The following is a 12,558-nucleotide window of genomic DNA, read 5'->3' on the forward strand; positions in this document are numbered from 1 at the left end:
GCCCGATGTATGGAGGTAATTGGGCTCATGGTATCCAGCATAGATGTCATTCCATTCGCCAGGTTCCATCTCAGACCTCTTCAGTTGTGCATGTTGAGACAATGGAACGGCGATCACTCAGACCTATCCCAACATATCTCTCTGGAACGAGGGATTCCCTCTCTTGGTGGATCTGTCTGGGCCAACTGTCCCAGGGGACATCCTTCTTGAGACCATCCTGGGAGATTGTGACCACGGACACAAGTCTGTCAGGATGGGGAGTTGTTTGGGGTGCCAGGAAGGCACTGTGCCAGTTGGACTTGTGAGGAGTCACTTCTCCCGATCAATATTCTGGAACTTCAAGCAATATTCAACGCTCTGAGGGCTTGGTCCCTTCTGGGGTCATCCCGATTCATCAGATTCCAGTCGGACAACATTACCTTGGTGGCTTACATCAACCATCAGAGGGGAACGAGAAGCTCCCTAGTCATGAGGGAAGTATCTCGGATTCTGGAGTGGGCGGAGCAGACAATAGTTTCATCCGGGGGAATGGTCTCTCCATCCCGAGGTGTTTGCGATATCTGCATCAGATGGGGAACAGCGGAGATAGATCTAATGGCGTCCAGACTCAACTTCAAGCTACCCAGATAGGGTCACAGTCCAGGGATCCCCAAGCAGAGCTGATAGATGCCTTAGTGGTGCCTTGGGAGTTCAACCTAGTCTACATATATCCACTGTTGCCACTTCTACCTTTAGTGGCCCGCATCAAGCAGGAGCATGCTTCGGCTATTCTAATTGCTCCGTTGTGGCCGTGGAGGATGTGGTTTGCGGATCTGGTGGGGATGTCATCGTCTCCTCAATGGAGGTTACCTTTCTACATCAAAATCTCGATTCTCTGAGGATGACTGCGTGGAGATTGAACACTTAGTCCTAGCCAAGATAGTTTCTCCTACATTGGTGTGTCCGGTCCACGGCTTCATCCTTACTTGTGGGATATTCTCATTCCCTACAGGAAATGGCAAAGAGAGCACACAGCAAAAGCTGTCCATATAGCCCCCCCTCTGGCTCCGCCCCCCAGTCATTCTCTTTGCCGCTCTGAACAAGTAGCATCTCCACGGGGATGGTAAAGAGTATGTGGTGTTAGTTGTTTTAGCCTTTCTCAGGTCTCACGGGTGGAAGGTGAACATAGAAAAGAGTTCCCTGTCCCCGTCCACAAGGGTTCCCTTTCTGGGAACAATAATAGATTCTGTGGAAATGAAGATTTTTCTGACAGAGGTCAGAAAGTTAAAGCTTCTAAACGCTTGTCGAGTTCTTCAATCTATTCCTCAGCCTTCCATAGCTCAGTGCATGGAGGTAATAGGACTAATGGTTGCGGCAATGGACATGGTTCCTTTTGCTCGAATTCATTTAAGACCATTGCAACTGTGCATGCTCAAACAGTGGAATGGGGATTATGCAGACTTGTCTCCCCAGATTCAAGTAGACCAGGTAACCAGAGACTCACTCCTCTGGTGGTTGACTCAGGATCACCTGTCTCAGGGAATGAGTTTCCGCAGACCAGAGTGGGTCATTGTCACGACCGACGCCAATCTCTTAGGCTGGGGCGCGGTCTGGGACTCCCTGAAAGCTCAGGGTCTATGGTCTCGGGAAGAGTCTCTTCTCCCGATAAACATTTTGGAACTGAGAGCGATATTCAATGCGCTCCTGGCTTGGCCTCAAGTAGCGAAGGCCAGGTTCATAAGATTTCAGTCGGACAACATGACAACTGTAGCGTACATCAATCATCAGGGGGGAACAAAGAGTTCCTTGGCGATGACAGAGGTATCCAAGATCATCAAATGGGCGGAGGATCACTCCTGCCATCTATCTGCAATTCACATCCCAGGAGTAGACAACTGGGAGGCGGATTATTTGAGTCGTCAGACTTTCCATCCGGGGGAGTGGGAACTTCACCCGGAGGTCTTTGCCCAGTTAACTCAACTTTGGGGCATTCCAGATATGGATCTGATGGCGTCTCGTCAGAACTCCAAGGTTCCTCGCTACGGGTCCAGATCCAGGGATCCCAAGGCGACACTAGTAGATGCATTGGTGGAGCCTTGGTCGTTCAATCTAGCTTATGTGTTTCCACCGTTCCCTCTCCTTCCCAGGCTTGTAGCCAGGATCAAACAGGAGAAGGCCTCAGTGATTCTAATAGCTCCTGCATGGCCACGCAGGACTTGGTATGCAGACCTGGTGAATATGTCATCGGCTCCACCATGAAAGCTACCTTTGAGGCAGGATCTTCTAGTACAGGGTCCATTCGAACATCCAAATCTAGTATCTCTGCAACTGACTGCTTGGAAATTGAACGCTTGATTCTATCTAAGCGTGGGTTTTCAGATTCGGTTATAGATACTCTGGTTCAGGCCAGAAATCCTGTGACTAGGAAAATTTACCATAAGATATGGCAAAAATATATCTGTTGTTGCGAATCCAAGGTATACTCTTGGAGTAAAATTAGAATTCCTAGGATACTTTCCTTTCTCCAAGAGGGTTTGGATAAAGGTTTGTCAGCTAGCTCTCTAAAAGGACAGATATCTGCTCTGTCTGTTTTGTTGCACAAACGTCTGGCAGCCGTGCCAGATGTACAGGCGTTTGTACAGGCGTTAGTCAGAATCAAGCCTGTATACAGACCTATGACTCCTCCATGGAGTCTAAACTTAGTTCTTTCAGTTCTTCAAGGGGTTCCGATTGAACCTTTACATTCCATAGATATTAAGTTACTATCTTGGAAAGTTCTGTTTTTGGTTGCTATTTCTTCTGCTAGAAGAGTTTCTGAATTGTCTGCTTTGCAGTGTGATCCACCTTATCTAGTGTTCCATTCAGATAAGGTTGTTTTGCGTACTAAACCTGGTTTTCTTCCAAAGGTGGTTTCCAATAGGAATATTAACCAGGAAATAGTTGTTCCTTCTCTGTGTCCGAATCCAGTTTCGAAGAAGGAACGTTTGTTACATAACCTAGGTGTGGTTTGTGCTTTAAAATTCTATTTAGAAGCAACAAAGGATTTCAGACAGACATCATCCTTGTTTGTCGTCTATTCTGGTAAGAGGAGAGGTCAGAAAGCTACTGCTACCTCTCTTTCCTTTTGGCTAAAAAGCATCATCCGATTGGCTTATGAGACTGCCGGACGGCAGCCTCCTGAACGAATTACAGCTCACTCTACTATAGCTGTGGCTTCCACATGGGCCTTCAAGAATGAGGCTTCTGTTGAACAGATCTGTAAGGCAGCGACTTGGTCTTCTCTGCATACTTTTGCCAAATTTTACAAATTTGTTACTTATGCTTCTTCGGAGGCTGTTTTTGGGATAGAGGTTTTGCAAGCTGTGGTGCCTTCCGTTTAGGTTACCTGACTTGTTTCCTCCCTTCATCCGTGTCCTAAAGCTTTGGTATTGGTTCCCACAAGTAAGGATGAAGCCGTGGACCGGACACACCAATGTAGGAGAAAACAGAATTTATGTTTACCTGATAAATTTCTTTCTCCTACGGTGTGTCCGGTCCACGGCCCGCCCTGGCTTTTAGTCAGGTTTAAAAAATTTATTTTTCTGTACACTACAGTCACCACGGCACCTTATAGTTTCTCCTTTTTCTCCTAACAGTCGGTCGAATGACTGGGGGCGGAGCCAGAGGGGGGCTATATGGACAGCTTTTGCTGTGTGCTCTCTTTGCCATTTCCTGTAGGGAATGAGAATATCCCATAAGTAAGGATGAATCCGTGGACCGGACACACCGTAGGAGAAAGAAATTTATCAGGTAAACATAAATTCAGTTTTTTTCTGAGAGAGTGATTGATACTCTCATTCAAGCCAGGAAGCCGGTCACTCGTCGCATCTATCATAAGGTGTGGAGGACCTACTTGTCCTGGTGTAAGGAACGTGGATATCCTTGGCACAAGGTTAGGGTATCCAGGATCCTGTCCTTCCTCGAGGATGGATTGGAGAAGGGGTTTGCCACCAGTTCCTTAAAGGGACAGCTTTCGGCTTTATCTGTACTGTTACACAAGAAGCTTGCAGAGCTTCCTGATATTCAGTCCTTTGTTCAGGCTCTGTCTAGGATCAGGCTTGTCTTTAGCAATTCCTCTCCACCTTGAAGCTTAAACTTGGTACTTAAGATTTTGCAGAGGGCTCCGTTTGAGCCTATGCATTCGCTTGACATTAAAATTCTTTCCTGGAAGTTTCTACTCCTACTGGCTATTGCATCGGCATGCGGAGTCTCTGAGTTGGCAGCCTTGCAATGTGAGCCTCCTTACCTGTTTTTTCACGCCGATAAGGCTGTTCTTCGAACTGGGTTGGGATTACTTCCCAAGGTTTTGTCGAATCATAACATCAATCGGGAGATAGTAGTTCCTTCCTTGTGTCCTAACCCTTCTTCTTCAAAGGAAAGGTTGCTTCATAGTTTGGATGTGGTTCGAGCCTTGAAGTTCTATCTTCAGTTCACGAAAGAATTCAGACAGACTTCGTCTTTATTAGTGGTGTATTCTGGGAAGCGCATGGGGCAGTGGGCCTCTTCCCTATCTTTTTGGTTGAGGAGCATTATTAGCTTGCCCTATGAGACAGCGGGACATAAGCCTCCTACAGAGGATTACGGCTCACTCAACTAGGGCTGTGGCTTCTTCATGGGCCTTTAAGAATGACGCCTCTATGGAGCAGATTTGTATGCCGGCTACTTGCTCCTCCTTACATACTTTTGCTAAATTTTACAGATTTTTGCAGGCTGTGGTGCCCTTAGATTAGGGTCCGCCTCCTTTTGCCCTCCCGATTTTTTTCATTCAGTGTCGTCTAGAGCTTGGGTATTTTTTTTCCCCCCACAAGTAATGAATGAAGCAGTGGACTCTCCTCCCATTAAGATGAAAAACATACATTATGCTTACCTGATGATTTCATTTCCTTCTGTGGGAGGAGAGTCTTCTCCGATGGGCGGATCTAAATTTATTTTTGTTCTTCTGGCACCATATTTACCCTGGTATTTCTCCTACTGTTCCTTGTTCCCTTGGCAAAATGACTGGGGGATGAGGGGAGTGGGGGGAGATATTTAAGCCTTTGGCTGGGGTGTCTTTGTCTCCTCCTGGTGGCCAGGTTCTTAATTCCCACAAGTAATGAATAAAGCCGTGGACTCTCCTCCCACAGATAGAAATGAAATTATCAGGTAAGCATAATTTATGTTTTTAATCAACTTTCCAATTTACTTCTATTATAAAATGTTCTTGGTCTTCACTGTTGAAAAGCAGAAAGATATGTTCAGTAGTGTGTATGTGTCTGCAGTACTATATGACAGCAGTTTTTCAAGAATGTTCTACATTAGCAAGATGGCAGCACTTTTTCCTGTCATTTAGTGCTCCAGACATGTGCACGCTACCTACCTAGATATCTTTTCAACAAAGAATAACAGAGAACAAAGCAAATTTGATAATAGAATTAAATTGGTAATTGTTTTACAGTTTTATGCTCTGTCTGAATATGGAAAGAACATTTTTGGGTTCCGTGTCCCTTTAACATGGTATACATAAAAATATTAATTTAAAAATACAGAAAATATTTTCTTTCTTAAGACAAGGTGAGTCCACGGATCATCAATTACTGTTGGGAATATCACTCCTGGCCAGCAGGAGGAGGCAAAGAGTACCACAGCAAAGCTGTTATGTATCACATCCCTTTCCACAACCCCCAGTCATTCTCTTTGCCTTAGGTGCAAGGAGGAGGTGATGTTTAGGTGTCTGTAAAAGATTCTTCTGTCACGATTTTATTATTTTTGAAGCCTGAGCAGGTTTGCTCTGACCTTCCCTTTCAAGCTGTGTTTAGCTGTATTCCACTTCAGTCTCTTCAGTAGGGCTGTGGTAGCTTTAAAGCAGTTATGAACTTGTGGGGTGGGCCTCACTGCATTTTCCTGACAATATTTGCTGCCCTTCTACAGTATGCCAGAGTAGGCTTACTCTGTTCATCCTTTCATTCACAGGACTCTGTGAGGAGCGGCTTCCTCTCATTCCTGGTGCTGTCTCCCTGTCGGACAGACAAGGGTGTAGGTAAGTGCCTTTTTATTTCTTATATAGAGAACCCTGGCACTTAAACATGTATTTCTGCACATCATGATGGGACAAGAATCTTCCTGAGAGCAGGATGAGTTAGACAGGCTGGCAGGACACTGTGTGGTATGATTTAGTCCTAGTAAGAGAGTGGTGTAAAACGTTAATGGTGGCTCAGCAGAAATCTGCAGTTTTGGGGGTCTTCTGCTTATCTTATACTACTTGGAGATTTAGCGTATATAACGTAATCTATTACGTTTTTTTTTAGTCTTAAGATCGGCCCGTATTCACTGTGATGACGTCATTAGGGGTGGGCTCTTTCCCCCCCCCCCCCGGACACAGCTCGTGCTTTTTCTTGGCGCTTTTTTCTCCTCAGTGTTACTAAGATTGTGTCCTCTTCCTCTTTTTGCCCCTGCTTGTTCCGGAGTAGAATCTGCAGAGTAAAGGAGGTCAGATAGGCGTTGCGCTGTGGTGTAGGGGTGCCTAAGAGGTATATTAATATTATTTAGGACCTGGAGGAATAATTTATATTACTTATTAAAGGGTTGGTTTTTCCATTGTAAAGGGTGTTTTCTTCATATTTGCGGGCACTGTTTTTTCTCAATTAAACAGGGCTCTTAAAGATACTGTTCCGTTTTTTATTTTATTTTTTTATTTTTTGTGTGTGTCTATTTCATTCAGTGCAAAATGGACTTATTGCCTATATCTGTTGAGGAATGCAAACTTTGTCTGCATGCCCAAGTGGAACCACTTGGTCAGAAGAGGAGGATACTTCAATAGCCTCTGAGGGTGAACTCTCAGATTCGGATAGTGTAATTCCTTCGTCTGAAGCTGAAGGGGTTTCCTTCAGATTCAAGCTTGAGCACCTCCGTGTTTTACTAAAGGAGGTTTTAGCTGCCTTGGATGACTCTGATATGCCTATCGTTGTCAACCCTAAAAAAATTGAGTAAATTAAATAGATACTTTTATGTTCCCTCTCCTGGGGAGGTGTTCTTAGAAAGAGATCTTTTAGAATCTTTAAAATTAATTAATTTATATAACTATCATCTATGAAAAATTTTTGTTTATGATCTGCTTATTATGTGCAATATTTCTTCTATTCTAATTTTGTACATATGGTTTTATCTTTAAATTTTATTTTATTGTAACTTTGAATTTTTCTCATGTGATTAGTCAGGAAATTTGGCACAACTAGAAAAAATATATACCTTGGTTGTCCACAAAATGGCATTGTTGCAAAATGAAAAATCACATGAGAACAAGTGAACAGGTGTAGGGTATATAAATGATGAACCTGTGTGTTTTAAGGTATACATGACTAAGGGCCTATAGCAGGCCTGAAACGTAATTTTTTTGCTTAGACCCAAAATATGAGAAAATAAAGGTCTTTTAAAATTGTTGGTGGCTGGAACAATCTTTCCTCAAGCCTTTCTGACAGATGCTCTGGAAGTTCCTTGGAACTTCAGGTTGGCATATCTTTTTTCTTAGTTTGCTCTTCTTCTGCGAGTCATCGCTCAGATCAAGCAGGAGAGGGCATCAGTGATTCTAATAGCTCCTGCGTGGCCTGCTATCAGATCTAGTAGAGATGTTGTCTCTGCGTCCATGGAGACTACCGCTCAGGAAGGACTTCCTGCCTAAGGGGCCCTTCCTTCATCCAAATCTCGTTTCTCTGAAGCTGACTGCTTGGAGATTGAACGCTTGATTTTAGCTAAGCGTGGATTGTCCGAATCGGTCTTTGAGACCATGGCTCAGGCTCGTAAGCCTGTCACTAGAAAGATTTACCATAAGATATGGCGTAAATATCTTTATTGGTGTGAGTCTAAAGGCTATTCTTGGAGTAAGGTCAGGATCTTATCTTTTCTCCAGGAAGGTCTTGAGAAGGGGTTATCTTGTCAGTACCATCAAGGGTCAGATTTCTGCTCTATCCATTCTGCTGCACAAGCGCCTGGCGGACGTTCCGGATGCATATTCCTTTTGTCAGGCCCTGGTCAGAATCAGGCCTGTGTTTCAGTTAGTTGCTCCACCTCGGTGCCTTAATCTTGTTCTTAAAGTTTTACAACAGGCTTCGTTTGAGCCTATGCATTTCATAGATATTAAGTTATTATCTTGGAAGGTTTTGTTTCTTACTGCTATTTCTTCTGCTCGGAGGGTTTCTGAGCTCTCAGCTTTGCAGTGTGATTCTCCTTATTTCATATTTCATGCAGATAAGGCAGTTCTCCGTACCAAGTTTGGTTTTCTTCCTAAGGTTGTTTTCGGACAGAAATGTTAATCAGGAAATTGTTTTTCCTTCTCTTTGTCCTAATCCTCCTTCTAATAAAGAACGTTTATTACATAACTTAGACGTTGTGCGGGCTCTTAAATTCTATCTGCAGGCTACAAAGTACTTTCATCAGTCTTTCTCAGTTTTCTGGAAAACATAAGGGTCAGAAAACTACTGCCACTTCTCTTTCTCTCTGGTTGAGAAGTATTATTCGTTTGGCATATGAGACTGCTAGACAGCAGCCTCCTGAGAGAATTACAGCTCATTCCACTAGGGTGGTGTCTTCTTCTTGGGCCTTCAAGAATGATGACTCTGTAGAATAGATCTGTAAGGCTGTGACTTGGTCTTCTTTGCACACTTTTTCTAAATTCTATAAATTTGATACTTTTGCCTCGGCTGAGGCTTCTTTTGGGAGAAAGGGTCTGCAAGCAGTGGTGCCTTCAGTTTAGGTTACCTTTCTTGCCCTCCCTTATCTGTGTCCTCTAGCTTGGATATTGATTCCCAACAGTAATTCATGATCCATAAACTCACCGTGTGTTAAGAAAGAAAACAAAATTTATGCTTACCTGATAAATTTATTTATTTCTTGACACGGTTAGTCCATGGCCCTCCACGTTTTCAGACAGTTTTTTTTTTATATAAACCTCAGGCACCTCTACACCTTATTTCTTTTCTCTCCTTTTCCTTCAGGCGAATGACTGGGGTTTGTGGGAAGGGAAGCGATACTTAACAGCTTTGCTGTGGTGCTCTTTGCCTCCTCCTGCTGGCCAGGAGTGATATTCCCAACAGTAATTGATGATCAGTGGACTCACCGTATCAAGAAAGAAATACATTTATCAGGTAAGCATAAATTTAGTTCTTCTATACTTGAAGTGCCAAGAACCAGTTATAATAGAATCCTATTGGCTAAATGACCTAGTAAAAAAACAAGCCATTTTGTATAAATGATTAGGCTTAGGTAATTACTCTATCGAACCATATAATATTTATGTAAACGTGTTTTTCCTTTTTCTAAGGAATGTGCGCAGTACTTCTTAGAAGTGAAAGACAAGGACATAAAGCATGCACTTGCCGGTCTGTTTGTAGAAATTCTCATCCCTGTGGCTGCTGTAAGTAGAACTGCTTAATGCAAGATTTACTGTTTAAGAAAACGTTTCTTTCTCTCCTTTTTTAATATGTATAGTAAATACAAATATAACAATTGACCATTGTCATTTTGGATGTCCTCATAAATATATTCATATGTTTTTTTGTGATTTACATAACTAGTTTATTTTCTGAATGATCATTATTATATTGAAATGTGAGACCTTCTGGTAGGGAAAATACTAAGTGTATTCATAAATGTTTAGTGTATAGTATTTCAGGTCTGTTTATGATGTGCTATTGTAATAATGTCACACATGCGATAATCCATCAATACAAAATAATACAAAGGACAAGAAATTCTTATTGGCTGCCAAAATCAAGTTTAAGGTGACCTGACTGCTTTGCTGAACTGTTTTTTGAATTGTAAGATTTACTGTACACATAATGTGGTTTTAAAAAAATGTACCAATATAAGTCCTGCATTGTAAGAATGGTCTCAAAGTTGGATAATTTCATCCATTTCCCTTAAAGGGAAAGTCAACACAAAAATTGTTATTGTTTAAAAAGATAGATAATACCTTTACTACCCATTCCCCAGCTTTGCACAACCATCATGGTTATATTAATATACTTTATAACCTTTAAACCTCTAAATTTCTGTCTGTTTCTAAGCCACTAAAGACGGCCCCCTTACCACATGATTTTTTTATTAGCTTTTCACAACAGGGGAGTGTTAGTTCATGTGGACCATATAGATAACATTGTGCTCACGCACGTAGGTTGTGGCAGACACTGCACTAATTGTAAAAAATGCAAGTCAATAGATAATAAATAAATAAATAGCCATGTTATAAGGGGGCTGTCAGAAGAGGCTTAGATACAAGGTAATCACAGAGGTAAAAAGTTTATTAATATTAACCATGTTTTCTGTGCAAAACTGGGGAATGGTTAATAAAGGGATTATCTTTCTTTTTAAACAATAAAAAAAAATGAGTTGACTGTCCCTTTAATTAAATGCACAGAATATACACCTGTTACTTCTACTAGATATTATGAGTATATTTGCGTCTGACAAACACTTTTTATGCAATTAGCTTACTATTCATTCAGTTACTGGTTTTGTTTGCTTTGTTGCCAGTTAACCTGCTTTGTATAATATGACTTTCTCTTTTTGAAAGGCTGTAAAAAATGAAGTGAATGTGCCATGCTTAAAAAACTTTGTGGAGATGCTGTACCAGACCACGTTTGAACTGAGCTCAAGAAAGAAGCATTCCTTGGTAAAACATGTTATTGGTGCAAGCAGACACTTTGTTCCTGCTACTGCTGCATTTTAAATATCTGGAAACCTTTACTCTTGTTTTGTAAACATTCAGAGTGCTGCAATGTTCTGTAAACACACAGATATGATGCAATAAGGGCGATATACAACTGATTTATTAAAACTATAATTGTCTTCCTTCATAATCTTCCCTTGAGCTGGCCAAGGTAGCTTAGTTTTCCTGTAGTTATTCTAGTTAAAGAATCCCATATGGGAGATTTAAAGATATCAGTAATCTGTTCCATTGCTTCAACCTTTAGAAAAATACATTTCTTTGTAACAAAGAGAAGTCTTGTTTTACATATTTGCTGAATTTAAAGGAACATTAAGCGCATGGATATGAAAGATTAGTAGTTCAATATTTTAAATATTTTTTTTCATGAATAAAGGTAATAGTGATTTTAAAGATAAATACATCACTGACATTGTTTGTACTATGTTTTCATAATTTCTTTGGGGGGTTTACATGTTTCTTGTATATTTATTCAAACAAAATAAAGTTTTACATCTGTTTAAGCATCACTTTTTATGTCAATTTAGGTTAAACAAATTGAAGTTGATATTTGAAACTTGAAAAGCCCCAGGAAATGCATGTTTATTGCGATCCGATTTTCAAGTTACTTCTTAATTGATAATAACAAAACGCTTTACAGGACTTAAATACACAGATTTCCCCTACAAATAGTGTAGGAATTACATTCTCAAACACATTGCAGTATGATGTCCTTTTAAATTGTAGTCCTATTAAACTGTTCACTTTTCATGATTCCAAGTCTCCTCAAAATAGTCCTTACTAGTGCAGCTTGTCCAGGTTTCTTTTAAATCAAGACATAAATGGTGGAAACAGCAGTAGGAGAGAAAGTGAGACAGAGGTCCCATCCTATATTGACAATATGGTAAAATGTGGAACTTCTCTGAGATGTTTGTCTCTACCTTACATCATATGAGCTCACAAGTCCAAGGCAGTGGGGACAGAACCAGGTCAAATTTTTGTTATTAAAAGTAGTTGTGGTTCTGCATTATTCTCATTATCTTTCTAGTTAACACTTGTTGTCGTATCAGTCTCCCCTTTAAATGTGTATAAAATGAATTTGGCAGAGTCATAATTTGCCCTATAATGTTTGAATGTATGAAATTATCTTTATGCTGTAAATCTGGAAGAAAAATTGACTTTGGAAAATGTCCTAAATATTTCTTTTCATCCTACAGGCATTATACCCTTTGATCACCTGCCTGCTGTGTGTAAGCCAAAAGCAGTTTTTCTTAAACAATTGGCACATATTCTTGCAAAACTGTTTGTCGCATTTAAAGGTAAGCAATTCATTTATTGCTTACATCTGACATTTCATGCTCTGACATCATAAAAGGCTCTTTAACTGGTGCGTTCACTTTACAACTACACCATTTCTCTGGCTCCTCAGTATTCTGGCTGACTCCTTAGTTTCAGATACATTTGACATATTTTCTATATAGCTAAATTTTCTACTATTTTATATTTGGATATTTATGGGCCGAACACAGAATTTACATGTATAGTTAAGAGTGAATGCACCTTTTATTTAATGTCTTTGAGTGCATATGGTAATTTATAAATTGTCTATCTTAATCATTTCATTACTTTTCCCCATATTCTTTTGTGCAATGACCGTAGCACAGTAAATGCTCTCTTAATAAACTTTTGTTTCTGTAGAAATCCTGTGTTTCTCTTTATAATAATGCTCTGAATTAATGACATGCATCTTCTAATCTTCTGTATTTAATGGGCTTTTGGGGAAACAGAACAAAGCAAATGATTAGCTGCATGTTCAGTAATTAATGTTCTAAAATGACATCTTGGTTAAGGCAGTTCTTCGCTTC

The 12,558-nt window shown here is 40.7% G+C and overlaps 1 protein-coding gene across 5 annotated transcripts in view; it reads left to right on the forward strand.

The window, feature by feature from the left end:
- FRYL (FRY like transcription coactivator) overlaps positions 1-12,558 on the forward strand; it is a 916,813-nt gene that overhangs the window by 550,725 nt on the left and 353,530 nt on the right. For all 5 annotated transcript variants that reach the window (XM_053703981.1, XM_053703978.1, XM_053703979.1 and 2 more), the window contains 3 exons: positions 9,311-9,403; positions 10,562-10,660; positions 11,911-12,012. In XM_053703981.1, coding sequence (XP_053559956.1) covers positions 9,311-9,403; positions 10,562-10,660; positions 11,911-12,012 — 294 coding nt within the window. The remainder of the gene's footprint in view (positions 1-9,310; positions 9,404-10,561; positions 10,661-11,910; positions 12,013-12,558) is intronic.

The sequence above is a fragment of the Bombina bombina genome, chromosome 2 (assembly GCF_027579735.1).
Source record: "Bombina bombina isolate aBomBom1 chromosome 2, aBomBom1.pri, whole genome shotgun sequence".
NCBI lineage: Eukaryota > Metazoa > Chordata > Amphibia > Anura > Bombinatoridae > Bombina > Bombina bombina.